Raw genomic sequence first — 26000 nt, forward strand, 5'->3', positions numbered from 1 at the left:
GCTATCCTGCATAGTAAAATTGATTTAAAATATTATGCGACTTCTTTAATTAATTAAAAAATATTTCCTTTAATATGCTTCGATATTTTAGTGATCAAAATAAATATATTAATTTAATATGAATTACCTTTTTTATCAAAATCTCAAGTTTTATTTGTGTATACAGCACAAAGTATTTAAAGAGTAAATTAAGTAATTTTTAAAAGATTCTGCCATGTGATTTTAGGCAATCGTTACACATGAAAAAGATTGTGAAAAAACATATGTTCTGACAAGTTAAAATAATAATAATCCAAATGTATAGCATATCCTAACCCTAGATATAACTACAACTACTCAGTTTGTAGTATTTTGCTTTGTCCATTCGTTTAGTTAATATATATCCTTCATCTATATGCTATTTCCGGTGACAGTCGAGCCCAAAGTCACAGAAGTGGCCACTGAAGACAGCGTTTCCATGGAGATATTGAACTTCTGCTTGAATGCCTGCATCGTGTCCAGATGGTAGATCTTCTGTGTTCCATTGCAGGGCCTCTGATCGATGGCCACGGCATAGAGATTGACATCTCCGCTGTTGGCCAGCAGCGTGGACATGTAGTGGGGCAAGTAGACGCGCTGCAGTTCCGGGGATTCCGAATTCTCCGATGCGTTATCCCCGCTGGCCATTTCCTTGCTGAACGACCGATGCAAACGGACTATCTGCACGCTTTGATAGTGCGATATGAATAGGAATGGATCGCGGTAAACAAATCCAGTGGGTGCATAGACCCAGTTCAAATCGTACGGCCTGGATCTGCAGCCAAACTCGTCCACAAAGACGCCATATTCGGCAAAGCAGAGCAGATACTCTTGTCGTGAGATGCGCACCGCAGTTAGGGGCTGGCACTTGGCAGTGCTCTCCATTGACTTATCGGACAGATCCACAAACTCCTCAGCCGCATAGTTGTCCAAATCGATCTCGTAGAACTTATCCGAGCTAACAATGGCCGAGTGACGCGTAAAGAATATGGATGTGACCGGCGTGGCCGTGTCCAAGGCTCGAACTGGCTTAAACATGTGCAGCTTAAGGTCGTACTTCAAGATGACAATCCTAGTGGACGTGGCCGCAATAGCCACCGAATCCAATGCGTTCTCCGCCTCATCGGAGATCAGCACTAGTTTCCATTTCTCCGATGGCGTGCGATTGGCAAATGGCAGCTCAATGGCCGACGTTTCCAGCACAGGCTTGTGACACGAACTGGAGCTCTGACAGCGTGACTCCAGCTGGCGGTAGTCACATTGATATAGCTTCTCGCCAACTGTGCCCACCATTATAGCCTTAGCCAGGCGCTTGCAAATGGACATGCAGCTCACCGATTCGAGACCAGAAATGTGCACCAATCGCTGCGAGTCCAAGTGATACGCATACAGTCCCGTGTTACAGCCCAATAGGAGTATTTGCTGCTCGGCCACTTCAAAGGCGCAGTTCACTTCGATCTCCTTCCGTGCCTGATCTTCTGCACCATCCGAACTGTAGACCAGCGATCCAATGTACTCGCCACCGCTGGTTGTACCACCCGCAACATCTACGCTATCCAAAGTCAAGCTGGAGACAGATTGAATACTGCTAAGATCATCGGCTGACGGTGCAGTCGGCTTGGTGGATCCGCAATGGCTCTGAACATTGGAGCGACACTTGCGATGCGTAACATCTTTGCACTCCTTGCATTTCCAGAACGGCGAACCGGCAACGACGGCCTTTTCGCAAACTACACAGTTGACGGCATCCACCTTGGACTCCTGCAGGGCCAGTTCGAAACGGTGATGAGCCTGGTTCTCAATGGTTACTTTAGTCGGTTTCTCCGCCGTCGTCTTCAGCTCCACCTGGCTGGTGGTGCGCTTCAGGGGCTGCTGCTGCTTCTGTGGAGAACGTGGCAAGGCAGCAATGCTTACGGGTCTCTGTTTGGGTGCATCGGAGTCGCCATTAACAGCTGCAGATTTGCGTGGAGAGCGCAAGGTTGCAGTTCCTAAAGGAAATATACAATTAGATACAAACATCAAGCGAAATCTAAAGAAATCCCACCATTCAACTGAGCCAACTGCTCCTTCAGCAAGCTGTTCATCTTTTGTTCTCGCTTCAGTTCCTCCTTTAGAGCGCGATACAGAATGGAAGATTCCACGTCATTGGGTGACACGTTCTCCTTGTTTGTGTGGCTAGAACCGAAAAGTTTGTCCGCCAATGTCTTTTTCTTCTTGGCGGATAGGTCCTCAACTTTGAGCTAAAATATAAATACAAAAATGTTTTTAATCTCATTAACTATTCTCTTAAAAAGAATATATATAAACTAGCTATACCTGAAGGTAGTCAATCAGCTTTTTGTGCTGCGCAAGTGTGGCATTCGATTTAATGTCCCGCTGCACGTAGAACTGCTCCTTCTCGGCCAAAGTGTCCTGAAGGGAATCGATCTCTGCGTGCAAGTTGGCTTGCGCAGACTCCAAGCCCCTTATCTCCGCCTGAAGATTGCCAACCTCCTCCTTCTTGTGGAACAGCTCGCTGAGAATTCTAGCATTTTCCTCCTTCAAACTAACCATTTCGCGATTCGAATCCGCAGTTTGGGCTTCGTAATTGGCATTTTGCCCATCCAAAAGTTCAGCTCTCTCTTGGGTGGCAAACAGTGCGTTAGTCTGCTCCACCAACTGATCCTGCTGCGCCACCAGCTTCTTCTGCTGCTCCTTGAGATTGAGACGAAGTTCATCGATTTCCGATGCCAACACTTGAGCACGCTGCTCCGCCAGACGCTTTTCCGATTCCACCGTAGTTAGTTGCTTTCGTAGATCAGTTAATTGATCGTTGCGCTCTCTGAGTTTCTCATGAAGGGTATCAAGTTGAGATTTCTGGGATTTATTTCGTTCCTGCTCCGATTTTAGCATGGTCTCCACCTCAGTTAGCTGGCTGTCGGTAATGCTACAAGCGTACTTCAACCTCTGGAAGTTATCGGTGAGTTGTTTCAGCTCCTTCTGTAAGACCAAACAAGAGTCATTCGCTTTCCTGCTCTTTTCTCGCTCCTCCTGCAGTTCTCGAATGGTATTCTTCTGTTCCAAAGTTACACCATCAAATCGCGATTGGATTTGCCTGAGTTTCTGGCGCAATTCCGTCTCCTGTTGTTCTAATCTGTGCACATTGGCCAAGTGCTCGATTATCTCCGACTTGCACTTCATGCGCTCCTGCTCGGCCTTTTCCCATTGGCGGTGCTCCTTGAGGACATCCCTTTTGGCGGCCGCCAGTTCCTGCTTCAGCTCCTCGATGCGAGACTCCCGCTGGCGAGTTTCCTCCTGTGACGTCTTGAGCATTCTCTGCGCTTCATCGCTTGCGTTCTGCACCTTTTTAATCCGATCCTCTGTGAGTTCCATGCGACGCGCCAGTAACTTCTTCTCGGACAAAGCTTCCTCGAGCTGTTTCTCCACCTTCCAGAGCGATAGATTCGCTGTACGCGCTGCCTGACGTTCCACAATCATCTGCTCTCGCACTGCTGCCAATTTATCCTCCAGCTTCTCGTTTTGCCGCTCGAGCATATCACCAACGGTTTCACCTTCTTGCTTACGCGATGAGTGCGATTTCGTGGGTGAAAGACTCTGCTCGTTGAAGCGCTCCAGCATTTGCTCCAGTTTGGTAACCAGCGTCTGCAGTTGATCGGCGCGTCCCTTCTGATGGTTTTCACTCTCTTTGGCGGCTAACAAGTCGGCGCGAAGTTGATCCTCAATGGCATTCAGTTCGGTCAAAGATCCAGGCGCAGTTTCGTAGGGGGAAACCTGGGTGGCTAGTGAGGATTCAGCCAGCTGACAGCGACATTCGGCAAGCTAGTTTAAATTAATTCATAAAGTATATTTACAAATTACATATCTTTAGGTTTCTATATTCATCGATTCAATCGAAAGCTATATGCTTCATTAAAAATCATTAAGACTTTAAGTTTGACACAAAATAAAAACACAAACATTCACAGCCTGCTAAGATTTCTTTTTATATAATTTTTTTTTACTCAATATTGCAGTGATTGAATTAACCAATGCAGATGAATAACCACCTACCTGCAATTCCCTCTCAAGTCGATGACATTCGGCTCTAACTTCTTGAGTTTCATTTTCCTTCAGCTGCAGCTTCGTCTCCAGTTTGACCTTTTCCGCATGAAGCTCATTATTGGAGGCGATCTCCTCGTTCAGACGCCGCAGAATTTCTTCGATATTCCGCTCGGTAGCGTTCTTCGCTTCTTGGGTGGACTTGCTGGAGGATATGGACTCGTCCAGCTCGGTGCGTATTTCCTTTATCTCCATTGTCATGCGGCGGTTTGTATCCTGCGAGTCGCGAACCTTTTTCCGGAGATCTGTTAGCTTTTGCTCATACAATTCGGCCATTTGGCGCCTCTGCTCCTCATGGTTTGTCTCGGACTTGAGATTCTGCTCCTTGATCTGCTGCAGCATATCCTTGTAGTTTTGCAACTTCATGGACAAATGCTTGCACTCTTCGAACTTGGCATTGAACTCCAACTCACGGGCATCTAACTTTTGCAGCGTGGATGCCAGCTCTTGCTTTTTGTCCGCCAATTGTTTCTCATATCGTTGCTCCGAAGCGATCTTGGCTTCTTCGTACTTTTGTCGATTAAGGCGAAGGAGATCGGTGATAGTGGCTTCCTTCTTGGACCACATTTCCTCGTCTATTTTGGCCGAACTTTGGAGTGTCTTAATTTGCGTCTTGCAAGTGGTAAGCTCCATTGTTTTCTCCTTGATAATCTGTTGCAGCTTCTTAATTTCCATTTTAGCATCGGCTACCACCTGAGATTTGTTATCGGTCTTCCTCAGCGATTGCTGAGCCCGCAGAAGATCTTGTTTCAGCATGGAAATCTCGTTCTCTCTAGTCTTCAGTTTCTGCAGCAGTTCCTTTAGCTTCTCCTGAAGCTTTTCATCGGTGGTAGCGGAAATTGCCGACTTTTCCATGTGCACAAAACTGTACCCAATGAATGGCAGATCCTTGCCACTGAAATCATTCGATTTCATGTTAGTCGTAAGGGACTTTTTAGCAACTCCCTGTTCTCTGCGAGTCTTATGACGAATTCCGTCCTCGAAATTGGAGGTATCATCGTCAGACCTAACAGTTGGTATAATCGGTGGAACCTGCGAGCGAATGGAACCCCACGGAATTTCGCTAAAGAAGGGGTGATTCTTAATGCGCTCATAGGACAATCGCTTCGAAGGATTTGTGACCAGTGACTCAATAAGATTTCTATAGTTAACAGACACCTTCAAGTCGGCGGGAAAGCTGATGAGCTCTTTAAGGTGACTCTCCTCGCAATGGGAGAGAATCTTGGAGTATGTCTCGTGTACATTGTCCTCGTGAAAAGGTGTTGTCTCGCATATTAACTCATATCCTATAATGCCCATGGACCAATAATCGCAGCTGACCTACAAAATGAGTTCTTGTTTTAGCTATGAACTTTCCAAACCAAACTCTGCGATCGTACAATTCTACTCACATCGTGCATCGACTTGGACAGCTTGTAGGTGGATATGGTTTGCAGCAGCTCTGGAGCTATGTAATCCGGTGTTCCCACCGGCGACAAACTCAGCACATGGCCATCGCGATCCAAGGCAGCGGCATTACCGAAATCAGCCAGTTTAATATGGCCAAAACGATCAATCAGTATATTTTCAGGCTTTATATCCCGATGCACATAGCCCATCTCGTGCAATGTGTGCAGGGCCACTGTGAGCTCGGCCAGATAGAAACGAGCCAAGTCCTCATCGAAAGGGCCGTGGCGTGACATCAAGCTGAGAAGGTCTCCGCCGGGCATGTACTCCATGACCAGGTACAGATTGTCGTTATCCTAAGTGATAAGTTAATTCAAGTACTGAAATATGCGAAAATGTGGAAATAACAAACCTGAAAGGCATACTGCAGATTGATTAGCCATTCAGAGTTGCGAATGGACATGATATCGCGCTCCTCCTTGACTTGTGACGTCGTCACCACCGACTTTTTGATCTTCTTCATGGCGTATATGTCGTTGGTTTGCCGCTCCACCACCAGGTGAACGTTGCCAAAGTATCCTTGGCCAATAAGCGTCTTGATGAGGAAGTCATCTGCGTTGACCCTGAGTTTGCGGGTCTCCTCTATGATGGGACGAACTGGAGTAGGAAATTAGATAGTAATATAATGGGTAACTAGGCATGAGCTCTATTTTCAAGGAGGGAAACCGGAACATACAGGTAAATCTATAAGAGATTCTACTCCCAATAATTTTGTGGGCTTTAATAATGGAATATGATTAGCAAAAGTAGATTCTCTGACCCGAGGAAGTAAAAATGTGGCTTCTGAGTTCCATTTCTATAGAATGGTAGATACTCCATCCGAAAACCCTGCTGACCAATGCAGTTGACTCACATTTGTTGACAAACTCGGCGATGTTGCGATCGCGCTTCTTCAGCGTATCCTTGTCGCACTCGTTGTACAGCAGACAGAAGGCGTCCAGGAGTCCCTCGCGGCAGATGGCCTCGGCCACGGCGGCGCTAGTGGTGCTCACGGGTACAATGCTTCTCCTGGTGGAGGCGGGAATACCTGATCCGGAGGCGCTTCCAGCGGGCTTCGCACAGACGCCAGCTCCTTTGCCCAGAATCAGGTTGTTCAGACGCGCGGTGCGCACGCTAATCGGCTCCATCTTGGGTGGCATGATGGACTCACTTTTATTTGCAATTTTCTCACATAAATAATACAATTAGAAATCCGTAAAATGCCAGAGCATTTTTCTGCCGTTTCGCTTTGAAAAAAATGCGCCGAGGGAAGCCGAAGAGCCAGGGATGCGTGCTCACTTTCCAGAGTTGTATTTAGGGTTGCAAGTAGGGCTGCCCTGTGAAAGAGGATAAAATTTGAATTTTAATGCAAACAGAGAACGGATAAATAATGAAATAGTCTTATTTACTTTTGGCAACCTTTTGAAGCGTCCCCTTTTATATTTTGCACAGTTTTGCACATAAACAGTTATTATTATTATTTCGCTGCCGCCGCCGCTGCTATACAACCGCGCTTTCCAACACCGTCGAGGCTCTCGCTCGTATGCATCGTTCATTTTCGACGGGTAGGTTTTCGCAGACGGACGGAGCAAAGATTTGTGCATCGAAAATTGCAATTTTCACATTTGGAGCCGTGTGTGCAGCATCACAGACATTGGAAAAGCGCTTGTCGCACTTGTGCAAAAACACAGCTTGATAAAGCAAACGCGGCTAGAAGGCGATTGGCCGCAAATTCGCCCTGGAACTGGAACGCAATTGCGTGTGAAAAAAAGACGGAAAAAAAGTAAAAGAGCAGAGACTGAAACCGTCGAGAAATCGTTGTCGTCGCGCTCGCTATAATTGTTTGCTTTTGACAGAGAAATTCGTGTGCCTGTTGGCAGAAACATTTAATAATAGTTTGTATTTTCGGCGTGAGTGCGCAGTGAAGCATCGAAGTAGTTCAAGATGAGCGGGGGATTACCGGAGTTGGGCTCCAAAATCAGCCTCATTTCCAAGGCGGACATTCGATACGAGGGCCGCCTGTACACGGTGGATCCGCAGGAGTGCACCATTGCGCTCTCGAGTGGTAAGTATTTAATACGAAAATCGCCCACGTCGCCCATATATGTACATATACGGGATATACATATGTGGGTGCCGTAATCTGCGCCAAAAAAAAAGAAAAAAAAAATCGTGTAAAAAAACGGTTCATCGCAAAAGAAAATGGATTCTGTCCATTTCTCTTGTGTTGGTGGCTCTACTCTTTCTTTCCTTTTGGTTCGTTTCTTTTTGTTAGTTTTTACAGTAATTTCATACTCGTGGAGACGGTGAGTGCAATTGCCGCCACCGCTCTCTCCATTACCCATTTCGACAGCCGTCTCTCGCTCTCCCACTTATGCTTTTTGTTTGTCATGTTGGCTTTGGCCTGTTTTTGTCTTTGGTTGTTGTTGTACAGTGTTGCTTTTGCAATTTACTTGGCACACATACACCCGCGCACAAAGTAACGAGCACCAGCAAGGCCCCAATGCAATTTGTTTATTTGCAAATACAATTTCGATTTGGCGCCAGATAACGGGATCCAAGGGCTCCCGTTACGGATGTCAGTGCCCTGGAAGTCGAAAAGGAGGAACGGAGAGCGGAGAAATACCGGCAAAACATGCGTTCCCCAGTTGAGGTTAAATTGGAAGCGCGGCCTAACCTTAATGGGTTTACAAGTTTGCCGCAATCCAAGTAATTCGTCTTTTGAACAATTGCATTATATAATGCGGTGCATTCATTTTAAAACAATTGGAATATAAACTTGAAAGATGTGGGCTCGGAAAGTTCCACTTATTAGATGGAGCACTTTTAAAAACCGACTTAGAATACCGGTTAAGCAAAAAAGGTAGCTTATTTGCAATGGAAAAATTTAAAAATTTAAAAGTTTAGTTTTGTGAAAGATCTTTCTTAAAGCAATGGAATAAAAATGGCGGCTGGGATAAGAAAACTTTACGGAAAAAATGTTCACTATTGTACTCTTTATACGATTTAATATTATAACTCAATTCATTTTAACCCTCTTTTCTTTTTCAGTGCGATCCTTCGGTACAGAAGATCGGGACACCCAGTTCCAGATAGCGCCGCAATCGCAGATCTACGACTACATCCTATTCCGTGGCTCGGACATCAAGGACATTCGCGTTGTCAACAACCACACGCTGCCGCACCACAATGACCCGGCGATCATGCAGGCGCAGCTCCAGAACGGACCGCCCCAGATGCCGCAGCACTTCCCCATGCCCAGCGGGATGAGCGGTCCGCCGCAGCAGCAACAGGTGCCGTCGCAGCAACCGCCCCAAATGCCAAGCGGTGGAGGCAGTGGTGGTGCTGGTGGAGCAGGAGCTCCTGGCGGCGGCGGACCCGGCTACGGCAATGGCAATCCGTTCGGCAACCTCGGCGGTCCCAATCTGGCCAACATGGTGGGCAATGCGGGCGGATCGCTTGCACCCGGTTCCGGTGCTCCGGGCAGCGGACCCTTCATGCACATCGGTGGCAATCAGCAGCAACCGAAGCCCCAGCAGCAGAAACAGCCAAGTGAGTTGGTGTAGACCACACATTACTAAAATTACATTGCACACAAGTAGAACTTCTCATTTGTGATCTTAAATCAAAATTCGTTTCCTGCTAAAAAGCGATTGCTATTTTCAAAAACGCAAATTCCGGGAATAGTTTAAGATATGGTTCATTTTGTGGCTTTATCCGATAAGCGAGCATGTCGATTTAAATGCTTAAAAATTACGCTCTTTTACTCAGCCCTTTAAAATAGTTAATGTCACCTTTTGATACAAAGTATTTGACACAAGTATTTGTTTGGACTAATGTTTTTGGTGCCCACACGCATTACTCTCTCCTTTACTTTCGTCCTCGTTGCGTCCTCTATATGTGTACAGTTTCCGTTCTAGACATGCTGGCCGGTGCCTCGCGATCGACGACGCCCATTAGCCTGATTGTGAGTCCCACGGCGGAGCTGACTCAGCAGCAGCAGCTGCACCAGCAACAGAACGCTGGCCAGGGTGGCAACGGACGCGATGCAGGACATAAGCGCCAGAACCACCAGCAGCAACAGAATCAGCAGCATCAGCAACGTGGCGGACCCAGCCACAACAATATGCAGCAGCAGCAGCAACGAGGCGGCGGCAGTGGAACGGACTTCTATAACCAGCAGCGGGATCGTCGGGACTCCGGACGTCAAATGGACAACAACTATAGCAACAACTACAACAACAATAATAATAATCAGCGCAATCGCGGCGGCGGCAACGGAATGCAACAGCAGCAGCGAGGAGGAAACGGCGGCAGCGGCGGCGGCGGTGGAAACGGAGGTGGAAACAACCCGGCCTGGAACATGCATCGCGGCAACCAGAACTCGAACAACATGATGAACATGCGCAACCGCGGCATGGGATCCCGCGGCCCCATGCGACCCAATCAGGTACACCTGCTGGTGACTCACACTGCTATAGATGGTTTATTAAACCCTGGCTTTCACATTTTGCAGGGCTATCGTCCGCAGTCGGCCAATAATCAGAACAAGCCGCGGAACAAGATCAAGTTCGAGGGCGACTTCGATTTCGAGCAGGCAAACAACAAGTTCGAGGAACTGCGCTCCCAACTGGCCAAGCTCAAGGTGGCCGAGGATGGTGCACCCAAGCCAGCCACCAATGCAACGGCCGCCACTGCAACTGCAACCAATGAGCAGGTGGGTGAGAAGGTTGAAGGCGTTCACACAGTAAGTCCACATACACTTTTTATTTTTATACACTACAAATTAGTTCTAAATGAATAAGAGCAGTTTATTAACAAATAAGGTAAATCTTCTTCTTTATTTATTGCTTGTTTAAGTTCAGTTTAAGTAACATTTTCTATACGATCGTTTTAAGAGTTACTCACTATTTGCATCATCTGCTTGCAGCTGAATGGCGAGACCGACAAGAAGGATGATTCTGGCAACGAGACCGGCGCTGGAGAGCACGAGCCTGAGGAGGATGATGTTGCTGTGTGCTACGACAAGACCAAATCGTTCTTCGACAACATCTCGTGCGAGGCTGCCCAGGATCGCAGCAAGAACAAGAAGAACGATTGGCGCCAGGAGCGCAAGTTGAACACGGAGACCTTCGGAGTGTCCTCCACACGACGTGGCAGGTAAGTCCAATCGAAGCAATCAAGCAAATGCAGTGTGGCTCATCAACTGAATGTATTCCAAGCAGTTACCGCGGACGCAACCAATACTACAACAATAATGGCAACGGCGGCATTAACTCGGGATATGGAGGAGCGCCAGGCTACAACAGGAACAATTATCGCATGGGTGGCGGCGGCGGAAACTTCCGAAACAGGAGCAACAATCGCAACAACGGCGGCGGTCGTGGCGGAAACGGAATGCCAAACATCACCAATGGCAACACGGCTGCTGCGCTGAAGGCGGCCAACAATGCTGCTGGCCACGGATCCAATGCCACGGACTCCAGTGCACCAAATGCCACAACCGCGACGACAAAGTCGACGTCCCTCTTGCCAGAGCAGACGCAACAGGTGGCGGCAGTTTGTGAGTAGCAATTACATCTAAGCACTTCATTTGCAACATGTTTGTTTACATGTGTGTCTGTTTACTTTTGCAGCACAATAGTGCCGCCCGGCCAGTGGAAAGCCACTTTAAATATACACCAACCACAACCAACAAACCACAAATTGATAGATGCGAATTGAGAAGAGCGTAAAGTAAATATCCTATTCATTGCAAAGCTAATTATTCGAAGCAAACCAATCAAGTGACCCGAACGATCGACGACACACAGGCTCTTATTATCAGGAATTTCGAGTTATGGATCCAGCGGCATAATATATTTGTATAATTAAATTAGTGTTACAATTCTCACGACGTCCTGGGGCGCACTCCGCTGCTGCCCGCCCACCACCACCGTGTGCTTGGCGATGATAAGCGCTCTACGATTCGATTAATGATTAGCGACTAGCGCGAATGTGAATGTGAATGTGAACCGAACCGAACCGAACCGAACCGGCCATGTGTTAGGCTTTGTGTAAATGGCTGGTTCCAACGCCTTGCGCTGAGCAAAAAGCACGGCATTGATAAGAAGGAGCAGATAATGGCACGCCAGCATACATACATATATTTAGTAAGAACATAGTTAAGCATAAGTATGAAAAGCTACAAAAAACAAAACAAAACGAAAGCAACCATTTAGCAAGGAGAGGAGCAAGGAGATTTGGCGGAGGAGCCGATAACAACAATAATGAAATTAATGGAGTAAACCAATTAAATCCATGGAATTCCCAAATCTAAAATAAAAGCTAACTTAATACGTTTTTATTTGAATGAAAGAGTAACAAATCGATTGTAATATTGTATTTCTTGTGGGCGTAAAACATCGACAAACGCTCGACCCGTTTTACTAGCATTTAAAACAACTATTATTTAAGAGCATTTTAAACATGAAAAAAAGAAAATAAAATCGGCAGCTACGCGCTTCTATCAAAAGCACAATTGTAAAAAGTCAATCCAGCTCAGCTGCAATGAATGAATGAAGTCTCCCGAATGAAAATGTTAAACGAAAAAACCCCAACAAAAAAAAAAAAAGAAAACAACCAATCATTAGCAAATTTGTCCAAAAAGAAAAGCCCAAATTTTCGGTTTTCGTACAGTTTATTTTCTCTGATCTCGGTTGGGCAAGGGAAATTATACTTACGATTCGAATCGATTTGAAAAGATACGATACCTATGGTGATGATGTTCTCAATGTAAATGTTAAGATTGATTGTGTGATTCACTGGCTGCTGCGCTTGAAATCGAGGCCTTCAAAAGCGAGTAAAGTACGCGTATCTCCAGCTGAATCCCTTTAGATATTTGTTTGTTATCCTTGTATCCAGATATATATTTGTATTCAGCACAAGCCCAGTCCAGTTTGGCCAGTTAACACGCTGGCAGAGAGAAGAGGGATGAGGATGAGGATGAGCTGGCGGAGTCACCACAAACATTTCAATATTATGTAATCATAAATTATGTATCTAATTGTATGTAATATGTATATCTCCATATATGCTCACTCTGATTAGCTCCACATATGTATGTTTGTATATAAATACGCAATTATCGAGTTGAACACTGAAAAGAAAGCACGTTTCGCAAGTAATGGCTAAATTGTAAAGACTACCACGTATGGAAATTAAAAACTAAATATACCATGTAATAAAGGATAATTGAATTCAAGCAGTAAGCAACTACGGTTAACATTTTCATTGTACCATCGGCATATCCACGATATCCTTTGCCATTTCCGGTGCAGCCTTGGAAAGGATGAAACGCAGATGTGGAGCCACGTATTTATGTATGCATGAGCCTTTGTACAATGTCCTAGAGATTCGATTAAACTCCCGCCCCTAAGATATAATTTTATAACTGAAATTATTTACTAAACCAAAATAAAAACAAATGAGAAGAACTCTAACTTTAAAAGCATGCGAAACAATGAATGTAGGAAATCAAAAGTGAAATAAAGAGTTAAGACAAAAACGTAGTGGTTACACATCATTTGACCAGCATTGGTTTTGTCCACTGGATGAAGGGAGAGTGGGTGGATTCGTGGTTAATGAGTAGGCGATAGATCTGATTTATTCTTCCCAAAGACACAACGCGTCTGTGAACAAGACGGACACACTGAGCTTAACCTAAGTATCTATAACGACAAACTAACTATATGGGTTTTTCTTTAGCTGGGGAGAATTCTAAAAATAAATAGAATTAATATAATAATTTAGTTCGATTAAATGTTCGGCCTTATGCAGGGCTCCTCGGAATCACTGCATCATTTGTCCCACAGCCCCAGCTCGCGCATCTTGGTCTGGAAGTAGCGCTCCAGGGAGTTGGCACACCGATAATACTCGGTGTCGGGCGAATTGTAGAACCGACAGTTGGAGAAAATGCGCGCCATGTCCGCCATGAACAGGCGGCGCGTTTGGTAGTAACCCTTCTTCAGGCGCTCGCCCATGGTCTTCAGGTCCATGGGATATTTAATGTGATCGTAGTAGTCCGGAACTTCGGCCGCGGTCACCGGGCGCAGGAAGGGCCAGGCGGTGGTGTGCTGGCGCACGGATTGCAGCACGGATGCAAAGGACGTGGCCAGCTTCTCCGGATCGGTGGATTCCTCGAGGGGTCGCGATGAGCGCGCCGGACGATTTTGCGGCTTCCAACCGATCTCCCGCAGACCAGGAATCGATTCCACGGGAATCACGGGCAGGCCCTCCTTGAAGCAAGTCAAGCCGGGTCTTACTTTCTGCACCTCGTTGTGGCGCTGTGCGATCAGCTCCTTCAGAATCTCGCTCTGACTGCGAATTACTGAAAGGAAGAATTGGAGTGTAAAATGGGACCATGGATTCCTTGTCCATTCTTTGACTAACCAGCTATGAACTGCGTGTTCACAATGCTTGGATGCAGCTCGCAGTGCATGAGAGTAGCACTATCGTACTCCTTGATGTAGCCCGCATAAACTGGTCGCGCCAATTTGATGTCCTTGGAGAAACCCTGCTTCTTGAAGTACCCGATGGCATCGCAATCGGCGAATGTGAGCAGATGCTTGATACCCCTCTGTATGCTGTAGTCCTTCAAGTGGTTCATCAAGTGCGTGCCATAGCCCTTAACTTGTTCCGACATGGTGACCGCGCAGAAAACGATCTCGGTGAAGCCTTGCGACGGAAACGGGCGGAAACAGATGCCGCCGATGGGTTGGTTTTCCTTGATGAGCGCCAGTGTTTTGTGCTTGGTGTCGAAAACCAACTGGCTGATGTACTCGCGCGGCATCTCGGGTAGCTGATAGGCAAATACGAGCTGCAGGCCCAGTAGCCACAAAACAGTCTGCTTGTCCACCGGTTTGGTCAGCGAATTGCCCACCACATGGAACTCAATGGCTCGCTTCTGCTCCTCCGCCTTGACGTTCTCATCCCGCGACACATTAACCGGAAAGAGAATTTCCGCTTTGTTGGTGGTCTTCGACTCGGACACCGATTTCATGGCGCGCATTACTACATCCGCAGGCAGGTCATCCAAATTCTCACTGCGGCAGGACGATTAGTAAATGTATTGAAAGAAGAAAAAACTGATTACCAACCTGCTTGGACGATCGGTGGGCTCCTTTTTGATTCGCTTGTGGAGCGGTTCACCCACACTGGTCCTCTTGTTTCCACCAATGCTTGCTGCACTGGGACCAATGGGTACATTTGCCACCTCCTGGTTACGCTTTCTCTGCTGGATGACAAAGGAATTTGACGGGCGGTAGCTGGTATCCCAGATGGGCGAATCATCCTTGAGCAATTCGGCGCGAAGCGTTTCCAAAAACTTCGGCATCAGCGTGATGATCGAACGCTTGTCCTCGGGAAAGCGATCCCGCTCGGAGATGCACTTCTTTTTCAGCTGCTGCGACATGCACTGGAAAACGGTGCGCAGGAGCGTTCGTCCAAACACTAGGGACGTTTCACATTGGCGCAGGGAGTTACAGAAGGCGGGCACGTGGCAGAACACCAACCACCTGGTGTAGTTGATTTTGTAGTTAGAGGCATCCTCGTGGGTGAGATCTCCTCTCCTGGTCGACGGCGATTCAAAGTTGTAGTGGTTCAGAAAGTTCAAGAACGTCTTGGCCACCTCGGTCATGGTTTGGAGTTCAGGCGTGCTCAGGTGATTGTACTTGTAGAAGACCAACGAGAGCACAGCCTTGGTGATGCACGGCGTCTCGAATGGTGGATCGCCGAGAGGACCCCGGATGACCGCCTGCTGGCGCGTGAGGACGCACTGGCGCAGCAAACGGAAGAGGTACTGGTACACCTTCTTGGTGTCCTCGTCCTCGACGCGCTGCATGGACATGAATAGGTTCTCCATGTCTATAATGGCGCCCAGTAGCTCGTTCATGCTGGAACTGGATATATTGTCCAGATGGGCTATGTGCGATCTCAGCGAATGGCGACAGCTGGTGTTGCGGCACTCCTCGTTGAACTCCGGACAGTAGGAGGACTCGACGTCACGGTGGCGATTTTCCTGCGGTGTCTTCCAGCCGGTGCAACGGCATCCCTCAGACTGGCAGGCGGAATACATCGACAATTTGGCCAGTTTCTGTGGCACGGGCAGATTGAAGACCTTTTGCTTTCGCTGCTGAATGCGCTGTAGGCTGTTCTGGCGCGTTCCCTCTGCCGGCACACTGCCAGCGCCGGACGCAGCTCCTCCGTGTCCTGGATTCTGGGCGCTGCCAGCGGCTCCAGATGCACCAGCGGTTGCTGCGCCATTCGCTGCCTGCTGCTGCTGTTGCGCCGCAGCGTTGCCCGTGTTGTTACCATCGATTGGTTGGCTTTTTATCGTTATGGATGGACCACCAGACATTCCAAGATCGGCAGATATTGCGATTCTCTTCGTTAGTTTTGAACAAAGTGTACTTTTCCTTAAATTTCACAAGCGATACAACGAGTTTGCCCACTTGCTGTGCGCAATGATGGTGCTGCCAACCTGGCGTTTTGTGCAAATGAATTTCTCTCGGTGGTGAAATAATGGTTGAATATATATATTCTATTAACGATTTTACGTTTGTCCATATAGTGTATACTCGTATTATCTGGTGACAATGTTTTTAGACTTTGAATTTAATAAGTAAAAATTAGCAGGGGCGTAGTCAAAACAACTGAAAATTTGTAAGGGGGTTAAAAAGAAAATATTGCGCGGTTCTGCAAATTAATGTGACCCTGGTTTTAACTTATAATACAATTGTGTGAAAATTGCTCACAAAATTAATTTTAATTAATATTATTTGTAAGAAAATACGAAGTCTACGCCCATGCTCACAACTGTTTTTTTTTTTGGCGCTAATGCAAAATGCACTGCAATAAAGAAATCCCCTTTGAAATCGCAGACTAAGCAAATAGAATGGATTTTAATCAGAGTTTCGAGGACATAGAAAGCCAGCTGGATAACTTCGTGATACGCAAGAATCAACAGAGTGAAAAGTCCACGGGCAAATGTGGTCCGGAGGTCCACGACAACGTGCCGCTGACCATATCCCAGATTGAGCGCGCAACTCAGGATCCGGAGAACGAGAATGTGTTCATCACAGACGACGTGCATCCGATTCACTTCTGCACCTGCATCATCTACGCCTTTGTAACTGGCAATGGAACGCACAACGAGTCGTTCATGAAGTTCATGATCGATGATGGCACCGGCTCCCTGGAGGCCAGCATCACCAAAAAACCCTTCAATGGACGCGTGATCAGCAGCCTGTACAGTGAAGCCAGTTCGCTGGCCTCGTCCGAGGCCTACAAGAGCATTGCCGTGAGCATGATGCGGCTGCTGCAGGTCTCCATGGAGTACATTGATCCCACGCGCATCTCGAGGGGCCACAGCCTATTCCTGCGCGGTCGTCCGAATAGGTTCCGCGGCAAGATGGGTCTGGACGCTTTTCAGTTCTTCATAGACAGCGGCCGATCGCGGAATATGGAAATTGGCTTCGTAGACTACCTAACCGACTGGCAACGAAGGCATAAAACAATGCAGAATACAACAAATAAATAGTATCGTTGGTTTTTTGTATTGAAATTTTACTGGTAATAAAAATTCAAAAAGTTTTAAATAAGGAGAATTTAGGTTGTTTTTGCTCGTATGGCGGCACGTTTGCCGGTGACAGCCTGGAAACCTGACTTAATGCTGGCCACCGAGCAGCGGGAGCCACAGGATTCGCACTGCAGGAAGAAGAGACGCGTGTCCTTCTGCAATATCGTTTCCGGGGAGCGGCAGGTGTGACAGGTGACGTACTCCTTGATGTAGCGACGCAGCACATTCTCGATCTGTTTGGGCTGGAAACGGCCCTTGATGATCAGCTGCTGGTTGCCGTCCATGGAGCCACTGGTACCCAACTCGGCCAGCAGGAAATCGAGCAGATGCTTGGGCAGGCGATGCAGCGTTTTCGCAATGTCCATGAAGTTGGCAAAGGAGGTCTTCTTGGTTCCCACGCGCAGCACCTGCGGCGGTCGCATCACGAACTTTGGCTTTCGGCCGGCGGCCATGTCCGGATTCTTGTCGAGAATGATTTCGAAGACCCGCTTCAGCAACTCGTCGTATGTGTAATCGCGGTCGGAGCCAAACCAGGTTGAGCTGTTGTCCTCGTCTGTAAACGGATGAAAACGTTATTTAAAAGGGTATGGTATAAGCTTATTTGCTAAGTGAGAGCTTTGAAATCTGGAGTCTATTTAAAGTTGGAACAGCTACATGCTAACTCACTGGCTAAGCATTTCTAGTTCACTTCATACACTGAGTTTTAATGCTTCGGAAAAGGCGAAAGCCAAGTTATACACTTTAAGAATCGTATAGCTTTGCCTTTGTCAAGTGACAACAAGCTTATATGGCTGCCAATCTTGGTTGGGATGATTCTATAACCCTAAGCTTCCCTGGCTGCTCTGCAATTCGTCACCGTACCGTTCTCTTTGTCTTCGCTCTTGTCGTCGTCCGCTTGGTCCGCAAACAGCTCGTCCAGTTCCTTCTTCTTGCTCTTCTTCTTCTTTTTGGCCATCGAGAAGTCCATGTCCAGATTGATCTCCTCCTCCTCGGGCTCCTCGCTGGCGGCCACATCATCGCCGCCAAAGCTGGGTATGGCCGCTTCGATTTCGTCCATGTTGAAGGGCTTCTTCTTCTTTTTCTTCTTCTTGCCGAAACTCTCCAGATCTAGATTATCCTCCTCGGCGGCGGCACCTCCTTCCGCCGATGCCTCATCCTGGGGATCCTCCTTCTTGGTGTCATCCTCCAGACCCAATGCCGCGTCCAGATCGAACGTGGTCTTCTTCTTCTTCTTCTTTTTCAGCAAAGTGGGATCAAAACCCTGCGAAAATCATTGGAATTTCAATATGGTTTAAATCCGGATCAAGCAAACATAACCTCAATGTTCGCCCAGTTCTCATACACAAATGTGTAAATACACACATACACATACGCAAACAAGGGCGCACATGTACGATAATATGCGAATTTTCCACGCAAGTTTTCCGCGTATGAAACGCACTAGCCGGTGTTCCGGGAACTTACGTCTTCCGCGTCCATTGTGTCTGGGCTGTTTGAATACTAGTTGACTGGAAACTAATTTTGTTTTAACTAAAAAAACTGCAATTGCATCAGCCAAAGTGACAGCACGGCAATCAGACGGTGTGACCGGCTGAGTTTTAGACGAGTAAACCATCCGGCATGCGAAAATATACTTTTAATACCATTTGCATAGATATACCGAGTATTAATAATATTCAAGTAAAACTTTTTTATAAACAATTGCTAAATTAGTTAGCTAAATTAGATAACTTTCGAACTACGAACAGTTAACATTCAATAACTCAACTCGACTTTTGAACGTATGCTTTAATTAACACAAGTATAACAGTTTTGAAGTATTTGCTTACATTGTAACAGTTAACAGTAGTCCTTATCAATTACTGTCCTACATGTCTCCGCTACTGACCGCCAGATGGCGCGTTTCAATTCTGCCAGCTCCATTAACATTTATTAAAATGTTAAGTTTAAAAATAAAAGTTGGCAAAATTTTAATTTATTTGCCGGGACAGTGATTTAAATTTGCCATAAATTGTGCGTACAGCATAGTAAATTCCAAATGAAGTGAAAACTGATTTATATTCGACCTAAAGTAAAAGGATCTTTAGATTGTTTAAAAAATACTTTTATAGAAAATAGCAATACAAACTTGATTAGGTTCATTAATCTCTACTATCAATTCTTTTATAATTTCAATAGTTACCGCTAGCAGCTCAACAAAAAAATCAACGTAGCGGTTGCATTTTCATTAAATTCTTCAATTACAAAATAGCGAAGGACATAAAATTGCAACTTTCACAATGTACATATGTATAAATAAACTTGAAAAGAACTTTATAAATAATGGCAAAAAATATGTCATCTTTAGAACACAAAAGACAGTGAACATTTGCAGAATAAATGCGTTTGAGAGTTAAGTTGTTTTTTTTTTAAGTTATTGAGCACCTTAGAGTAAAGAGATTTATTGCTCCATCCAGGATCTGTGTCAATTGTCGATTCCCGTGAGAGGTTAGTTCGTCATTCCGCTCTACAGGTGGGCACTGCTGTTGGGCTTCGTCAATGGGGGGCCAACTCCGCCGGCCAGTTTCTGGACCAGCAGACCCACTTCGTAGGCAAGATTATCGGTGTCCTGTCGTAAAAAAAAGATAGTAAGTAGAGTGTTTTGATCTAGTGCTAAGAGTTAACTTATAAGCCTTACCTCTTTGGTGGCTGCTTCGGCATAGACGCGCACCACATCCTCGGTGCCCGAGGGGCGAACGAAGGAGCGTCCCCGCTTGTATTTCGCCACCACCTGGTTGATTTCCGTCTGCAGACCTTCGGGCTTTACGCACACGCGTTCCGCATCCGTCGTCTCGATGACATTGCGATCCTGCACCTTCACCTTTAGCTGTCGGTTGGGCAGATCGTTGTACGACGAGATCCAATCCTGGACATCCCAGCCCTTGTGATTTAGGATTGTTTCCACCAGCAGCATGTCGGATATGGCATCGCCCACGGTCTCGTTGATAAGATCGATGAGCAGCAGCAACGTCTTGGCACTCTCCTTAGTTTGGGCCACCTGGGCAATCGTCGCCTTAGCATTGTCACTGAACACAATCGTTCCGTGGCCATTCGCCTCGAAGTAAACACCAATGTCGTACTCCAAGGCCTTGTGGTGCAGGTGCTTCACGCCCGTGGGTACGCACGAAACGGGAAACTTCAGCTGGTCCACTATGTAGTCCGTGGATGCACCATTGGCGTAGGCAGTTTGCACCAGGCCCAGCCGTAGGCTAATCTCGGATTGTGTGACCAGTTCCATGAGATAGCCGGCGATTAGGGTGGCTATGCGATCGCCATCGAGCAGATGGAACTCACCCTTGTCGTCGGTAAAGAAGTACACCACCCGATCGGCATCGCCATCCACGCTGACGCATCTCGTGTACGGCTTCACATCCTCGGGCATGGATTTCGGCGGACTTTGCTGCACCTTCACGTAGTCGGCGCCGCAGTCCTCGTTGATCTTGCCGACACCGATGCCCTGATTAATGACCGTCACGTTGAGGGTGCCCTTCATGCGCTTGATGAACTGCAGCATCTTGCGCGCACCCACACCGTTGGCACCATCGTAGATGATGCTATTGCGATAGTTGCCGTTCTCCAGGCGCCCGTTGCGCAGCAGTTCGAATGCCTTGATCAGCTTGTCGTAGTAACCCTCCTCGGTGGGCTTGCCGTATGCCTCCTTGGTATTCGCCGCCACCACGAAGTAGTGCAGCATGGGTGTGGTCACAATGCCGTACTCCTTGACGTTACCCTTTAGCGCTATCACGCCATCGGCCACCGCTTTCAGCAGCCGCGGACTGTGGTATCTGTTGTCCATGCCCACAAACACCTGGGAACTGGTCGTCACATCGATATTGTTGTCCTTTATGATCTTGGCCACCTGCTGCTCCAGCTCCTGGTCGCTGACGTTGACCAGATCGGTGGCTATCGCCTCCCAGCTGGCCTCCAGCATCTCGCCCTTGGGATCGACCAGCTTCACTCCGTTGTCCGGCTCCGGATTGTGCGATGCCGTGATCATCACACCGATGACGGAGCCTCCGCGATACCGGGAACGCAGGGTGGCCAGAACGCCCATGCGGAACATCACGCTGTCCAGGAACTCAGCCCTAAAAAAAAAATGCGGAGTTATTACATCAGGATTTTGTTTAGATACAAAAGTATCTTTTAGCTTGTATTTTGGAGTTGGAAAATGTTTTGTACCTAATGTTGTTTGTTTATATGTGTGTTATCACTTTAGCTATCTATTTTATCTTCGCTGGATTGATAAGCCTATAGAAGCACTGTGTATTGCTCATTTTAGGCGTTGCAATTGCTTTTATCAGTAGGTGTGTCATGGAAACTTTGTTATCTGGCTGTAAAGTGGTTAGAAAATAAGGGCGCGGAAACCACAAACTATGTAATCAAATACTTAGTTGGTTCATTTTTCACAAATAACAAGTTATTAATCATTGAGATTTGAAAATATTGCAACTTGCACATGTGGCACTAGTTCGCTGCCCGCGACTGTGCGTCAGTATGTATGCACATATGCACATGCACGCACACTTACGCACATACAGGCAGACATAACGGCGAAAGAAGGGCATGTCCATTGATAAAAGGTGAACAATATCTAAAAATAAACGCCAAATTCCAACATCACAGCCCTGCAACCGCCCATTTATCAAAAAAAAAAAAAAACCACCAACAATCGCCGTGTGCTAATCAAATGCGCCAACGTGTGCATCGTGTGGGTGTGTTAGCATAATGATTATGATGATTATTAAGATCGTTAATGGAGGCAACTACTCACTTGCCGCGAAAGCCAGCTGTTCCATATTGGATGGTCTCCTTGGAGGTCTTTGGGTACATCTCGCGGGCGAAGGCGTAGACGGTGCGCAGGTTAATAGACATCTTGCGATACTCGAGGGCGGTGCCACTGGTCCAGAGCGAGGTGAAAGGTTCCGTCCGGTTTTTCCGGACTTTCGAAATTTAACAATTCCACAGATGTGTGCAGGCGGGTGTGACCGTCGTTTCGCGGCACTGTTCCACCCTTGCTTATGCGGCCAAGCGGTCACACTGCGCTGAAACTTGTAACTACGCTATTTTCTTTAATTTCAAACATTTTACTGGCTTTATAAACAATACAGAGTGTTTTAAGGTTAAATGCAATATTTACCAGCGTAAATTTCAATAACATCTATGTTTCAAAGCGATGTTAGCGCACATATTCAATTTGAATTTGGCGGCTACAATTGCGGTCAAGATATTAGGATTCTTCAAATGATACTAATTCAAAATAAGCAAAATAACTCCTTTATCTAGTTATTTTATTTGTATACTTACATAAGCGGTTGTAAAAGATTCGGCTTACATCTCCTAGGTACATTTTTTGGACGGTCTTAGTTGGTATGTACACAAACAAATACTATAATAAGGCACAGGACTTTATAAATTATAAACTATAGCCTTCAACAGATATTTTTCGGCTAGTTAGAGTTTCATTTTCGGACGGAAGGGATTTCACATTTAACTTAATCATATTTGGAATGTAAAAATGTTGATATGTTTTCTCTTTGTGCTAGAGATGCTTGTAGAATTCTGAAATCTAAGTGAGTCTAGTGGCTTAGAGCATTGCAACCAGCGAACCCACGAGGAGCAGGCCCACGGATAATGCCAACTGGGAGGCACCAGCATAGCAGTCGGTGATGCGGCGTGCTCGCATAAAATCGCTGCCCAAATAGGCATCATACCTGCGCTTATTGGGCGGAATTACTTGCAGCTGCCGCGTGGCGTCCTGGAAGATCAGATCATAGTGCCCGATCGGCGAGGAGAACATGCTGAAACTGAAGGCGTCCACTTCCTTGCGACCGTACAGTTGTTGGGCATAGGTCAGCAGATTGATGTAGGCATTCATCTGGGTCTCGTTGTAGTTGACTCCGCCGCGGGTGACCACAGCATTGGCCTTAACCTTGCCCAGATTGCAGCGCTTGTAGTCCTGGATCTCGGCACGAGTACCATCCGTGCAGAGCAGCTCAAAGTCATCGTTTAGGGCATTCCTGGCCCACCATTCCTTGCGTTTGCCGCCCGTGCTTTCCATCACCGTGGTGTGCTTCATGAAGGCCACGTGACCGCCGCCCTCGACGAGGCAACGGAATGCACCCGTGTGCCCGTAGTATTCCTCGGAGGCATCGCGACGACAATAGCGATAGCTAGTTCCATGACACAGATCGCACATGCTGTCGTAGGGCACACCGGTGTTGTACTCATTGCTAATGGCACCCGGCACGCACGACTTGGTGAAGTACTCCGCGGCAGCTCGAACCGAATCGCATCCGTAGGGACGAATCCAGCCGTTCGAGATGAAAAGCGCCATCGGATATGTCCAGCCAGCGGCGGTGTTAATGCCCGTATGGCAGGTATTCTTACCCTTCAGGTAAGTTAGCTCCGTATCGGGATCATCCTCCTTGGCCACGGCAACCACATAATACTCGGGCTCGCCCAGATTGTACACCTCCGACATGAAGGGCACCAGGTCGTAGTTGAGGCCACCAGTGTAGACATCGCCGGCATCGAAAACGGAGATGTCTGCTTTGCCCGCTTCGATGAACTGCATGCAGTTGATGTGGGAGTGCATTTTCTTGCAGATGAGTTCTGGTTTCAGGAGGTGAGCTTTCAAGGCAGTCTAAAAGTGTTTTTGTAAAGGATCATCAACTCATCTTGCTATCCATATATTCACTCTTCAACTCACCCTCATCTTGATGCATTTATCAAGCTCATTCTCCGAAGTCACGCAAAGCGTCATCGCTGGAACTGGACACTCACGGATGCCGTAGATAAAGTTAATGGCAGGGCCTAGGTACTTGGTAAATGACTGATCATCTTCGGGAATCACGGTTAGAGCGCGACTAGAATCCTGTCACAAAACAATTGAATGTTAAGTATGTATTTCGGATCACGGAAAATATGATCCACTTACCTGGAACAGCAAATTTGGCTTGCCATAGCGCTTCGACTCGAAGATGCGGAACTTCTCATAGAGTATGGAAGTGTTCGTGCCGTCCTGCTGGTTTCTTTCCTCTGCAAAACTGCTGTCCAATCGTTCGCTGCGATACTGATCGTATTGATTCTGCGTTCTGTACGGATCATTATTATCGAACTGGCCATAGGCATTCTGATCGTTGATGTTGTTGCGGCTGTTGAAGCTTTGTCCTCCCTGCCTGCTCTGATCATCACGTGTGCCATCGGAGTACAGCTCGGCAATGCGCTTCAAAAACTGCTGATACTGCTTGCGATCGCTGAAGCTGCGAGCCGAAGATGTGACAATGGCATCGGCGGGCACTTGGCCCCAATTACACTGGCGATAATCGTTGATGGAGGCACGACGACCATCACGACACAGCAGCTCAAAAGTGTCGGGTGCTATGTTCTCTAAAAAACGCAGCTTAGATCAGTAATGGGTTTTCAGAAGTTTCCCTTTGGTAACTCACTGAATTCGGTGGTTTGCAGCATTTCATTCACAGTCGAATGGCGCAAGAAGGCAACATCTCCTTTTTCAAGCAGACATTTGAAGGCGCCTTCGTAGCCGAAGTAGGGATCTGCAGATGAGCAGCGTCCTCCGGGTATCTTTCCAGTGCAAAGCGTACAAAGTCTGGTTTGAAAATTGATTTGTTGTTAGTTAATGTGTGTAAAATTGTGGCTTTTATGCGTCATTACTTATCGGAGTTGTCGCCAATTGGATTGTGTTTGTCGGAAAGCGAGTACACAGCACACGAATTATTGAAATAGCTGGCGGCCGTCTTCACCTGGTTGTTGCAGTCCACCACTTCCATGCCGCCCTCCCTTTGGAGCTGCAAAACGATAAAATTTGTTTGTTAGTTGCCTAATGAAACAAATAAACAATCAACTTAAAAGAGGAGTTCTACTCACCGTGTGAATGGGCACAATCCAACCGGCCAAGCTGCCCACCCAGGGGAAGCACACCCTCTTGTTGCGCATGTCGCGCAGATTGTTCAAGTCTGGTAGAGATCCCTTCTTGATCACGGCTACGGATTGATAGTCCGCAAAGCCGCCCTCCAGTTTCTCCTGCATAATGGGTATGAGGGAGTTGTACCGTCCAGCAGTGAAGACATCGCCCGCATCCAGCGTGGTGATGTGTGCCTTCTCGCGATCAATGTGATGGATGCACTCATCCGCACTGTAGGCCATGAAGCAGGTGAGATTGAGGAACACCTCGTCGAATAGTGCCCGATCCCGCTCGATGGCCACCGTAAGGTTCTGGCATTTGTACTGCTCCGCCTGGCTCTTGGTGCACCACACCATCCGTGTGGTCTTGTGCTCATCGTAGTGATGTTGTGCTGCAAAATCGTGGTTTTAACTCATGCCAACGCCCTAGAAATGGGCGACTTTCGTATTCCAGCCGCAACTTACCGTTAGCGAGCGTAAAACATAAGGCGCCGACTAGAGCCACAAAAACGAGGCTGCTAGCCATATTCGGGATATAAGAATATTAATAAGTGTATTAACTAAAAAGATCTATCTGCAAAAACAATTACTCAAACAAAACACCACACCCAAGCCCAGCTCAAGGAAGCCAGTGTAACCAGAGCGGGCAGAAATAGACATGATTTCAAAAAATACCAACAGGTACACACAGTGGAGAATGCTTAAGTGAGATATGAATCAAGAAACATATTTAGCATTCAGGATATTTCTAGTTTAATCTATACCTATATCTATTTTTATTATATATACAGTAATCTTGTTTATTTATATTTTACTTTCTATCAGGTTATCTCTTCTGTAGTATTTACTGCACTTCACCGGTGACCACAGTAGTGTGACC

At 46.9% G+C, this 26000-nt stretch overlaps 7 protein-coding genes and 1 long non-coding RNA gene across 18 annotated transcripts; 2 read left to right on the top strand and 6 right to left on the bottom strand.

Annotated features, from left to right (window-relative positions):
- Positions 1-31: 31 nt before the first annotated feature.
- On the bottom strand, positions 32-6849 carry sti (sticky). 2 transcript variants are annotated; one of them, NM_140327.2, is made up of 7 exons: positions 6416-6849; positions 5915-6159; positions 5508-5858; positions 4069-5436; positions 2335-3837; positions 2063-2258; positions 32-2006 (listed from the first exon to the last, which is right to left on the bottom strand). In NM_140327.2, exons 1-7 carry the CDS (start codon positions 6699-6701, stop codon positions 391-393), a joined length of 5565 nt encoding a protein of 1854 aa, NP_648584.1. In that variant the 5' UTR covers positions 6702-6849; the 3' UTR covers positions 32-390. The 2 variants fall into 2 exon arrangements, with proteins under 2 accessions (NP_648584.1, NP_001261768.1); NM_001274839.1 differs by having other exon boundaries at positions 5496-5858.
- lncRNA:CR45168 (long non-coding RNA:CR45168) lies at positions 6639-7043 on the bottom strand. The gene is made up of 2 exons (NR_124906.1): positions 6951-7043; positions 6639-6878 (listed from the first exon to the last, which is right to left on the bottom strand). It is a non-coding gene; the product is annotated as a long non-coding RNA:CR45168 (long non-coding RNA).
- Positions 7044-7092: 49 nt separating this feature from the next.
- Positions 7093-12988, top strand: tral (trailer hitch). 9 transcript variants are annotated; one of them, NM_001274842.1, is made up of 7 exons: positions 7093-7606; positions 8593-9093; positions 9450-9991; positions 10058-10258; positions 10472-10701; positions 10767-11104; positions 11178-12988. In NM_001274842.1, exons 1-7 carry the CDS (start codon positions 7486-7488, stop codon positions 11183-11185), a joined length of 1941 nt encoding a protein of 646 aa, NP_001261771.1. In that variant the 5' UTR covers positions 7093-7485; the 3' UTR covers positions 11186-12988. The 9 variants fall into 9 exon arrangements, with proteins under 9 accessions (NP_001261771.1, NP_001261769.1, NP_001261775.1 ...); NM_001274840.1 differs by having other exon boundaries at positions 9462-9991; positions 10058-10288; NM_001274846.1 differs by having other exon boundaries at positions 10058-10288; positions 10764-11104; positions 11178-11729.
- A 174-nt stretch (positions 12989-13162) lies between these two features.
- Positions 13163-16048, bottom strand: Gcn5 (Gcn5 acetyltransferase). Its single transcript, NM_140329.3, has 3 exons — positions 14679-16048; positions 13972-14624; positions 13163-13909 (listed from the first exon to the last, which is right to left on the bottom strand). Exons 1-3 carry the CDS (start codon positions 15935-15937, stop codon positions 13380-13382), a joined length of 2442 nt encoding a protein of 813 aa, NP_648586.2. The 5' UTR covers positions 15938-16048; the 3' UTR covers positions 13163-13379.
- Positions 16021-17184, top strand: ver (verrocchio). 2 transcript variants are annotated; one of them, NM_140330.2, is made up of 2 exons: positions 16021-16104; positions 16461-17184. In NM_140330.2, exon 2 carries the CDS (start codon positions 16475-16477, stop codon positions 17117-17119), a length of 645 nt encoding a protein of 214 aa, NP_648587.1. In that variant the 5' UTR covers positions 16021-16104; positions 16461-16474; the 3' UTR covers positions 17120-17184. The 2 variants fall into 2 exon arrangements, with proteins under 2 accessions (NP_648587.1, NP_001261777.1); NM_001274848.1 differs by lacking the exon at positions 16021-16104.
- eIF2beta (eukaryotic translation initiation factor 2 subunit beta) lies at positions 17127-18765 on the bottom strand. Its single transcript, NM_079319.4, has 3 exons — positions 18623-18765; positions 18020-18419; positions 17127-17711 (listed from the first exon to the last, which is right to left on the bottom strand). Exons 1-3 carry the CDS (start codon positions 18635-18637, stop codon positions 17188-17190), a joined length of 939 nt encoding a protein of 312 aa, NP_524043.1. The 5' UTR covers positions 18638-18765; the 3' UTR covers positions 17127-17187.
- Positions 18766-19248: 483 nt separating this feature from the next.
- nst (nesthocker) lies at positions 19249-22205 on the bottom strand. The gene is made up of 3 exons (NM_140331.3): positions 21969-22205; positions 19836-21282; positions 19249-19766 (listed from the first exon to the last, which is right to left on the bottom strand). Exons 1-3 carry the CDS (start codon positions 22067-22069, stop codon positions 19665-19667), a joined length of 1650 nt encoding a protein of 549 aa, NP_648588.1. The 5' UTR covers positions 22070-22205; the 3' UTR covers positions 19249-19664.
- A 264-nt stretch (positions 22206-22469) lies between these two features.
- Tsf2 (Transferrin 2) lies at positions 22470-25758 on the bottom strand. Its single transcript, NM_079320.3, has 7 exons — positions 25586-25758; positions 25085-25512; positions 24872-25005; positions 24646-24806; positions 24135-24586; positions 23907-24071; positions 22470-23840 (listed from the first exon to the last, which is right to left on the bottom strand). Exons 1-7 carry the CDS (start codon positions 25644-25646, stop codon positions 22782-22784), a joined length of 2460 nt encoding a protein of 819 aa, NP_524044.1. The 5' UTR covers positions 25647-25758; the 3' UTR covers positions 22470-22781.
- Positions 25759-26000: the final 242 nt, after the last annotated feature.

This window comes from Drosophila melanogaster, chromosome 3L (assembly GCF_000001215.4).
Source record: "Drosophila melanogaster chromosome 3L".
Taxonomy (NCBI): domain Eukaryota; kingdom Metazoa; phylum Arthropoda; class Insecta; order Diptera; family Drosophilidae; genus Drosophila; species Drosophila melanogaster.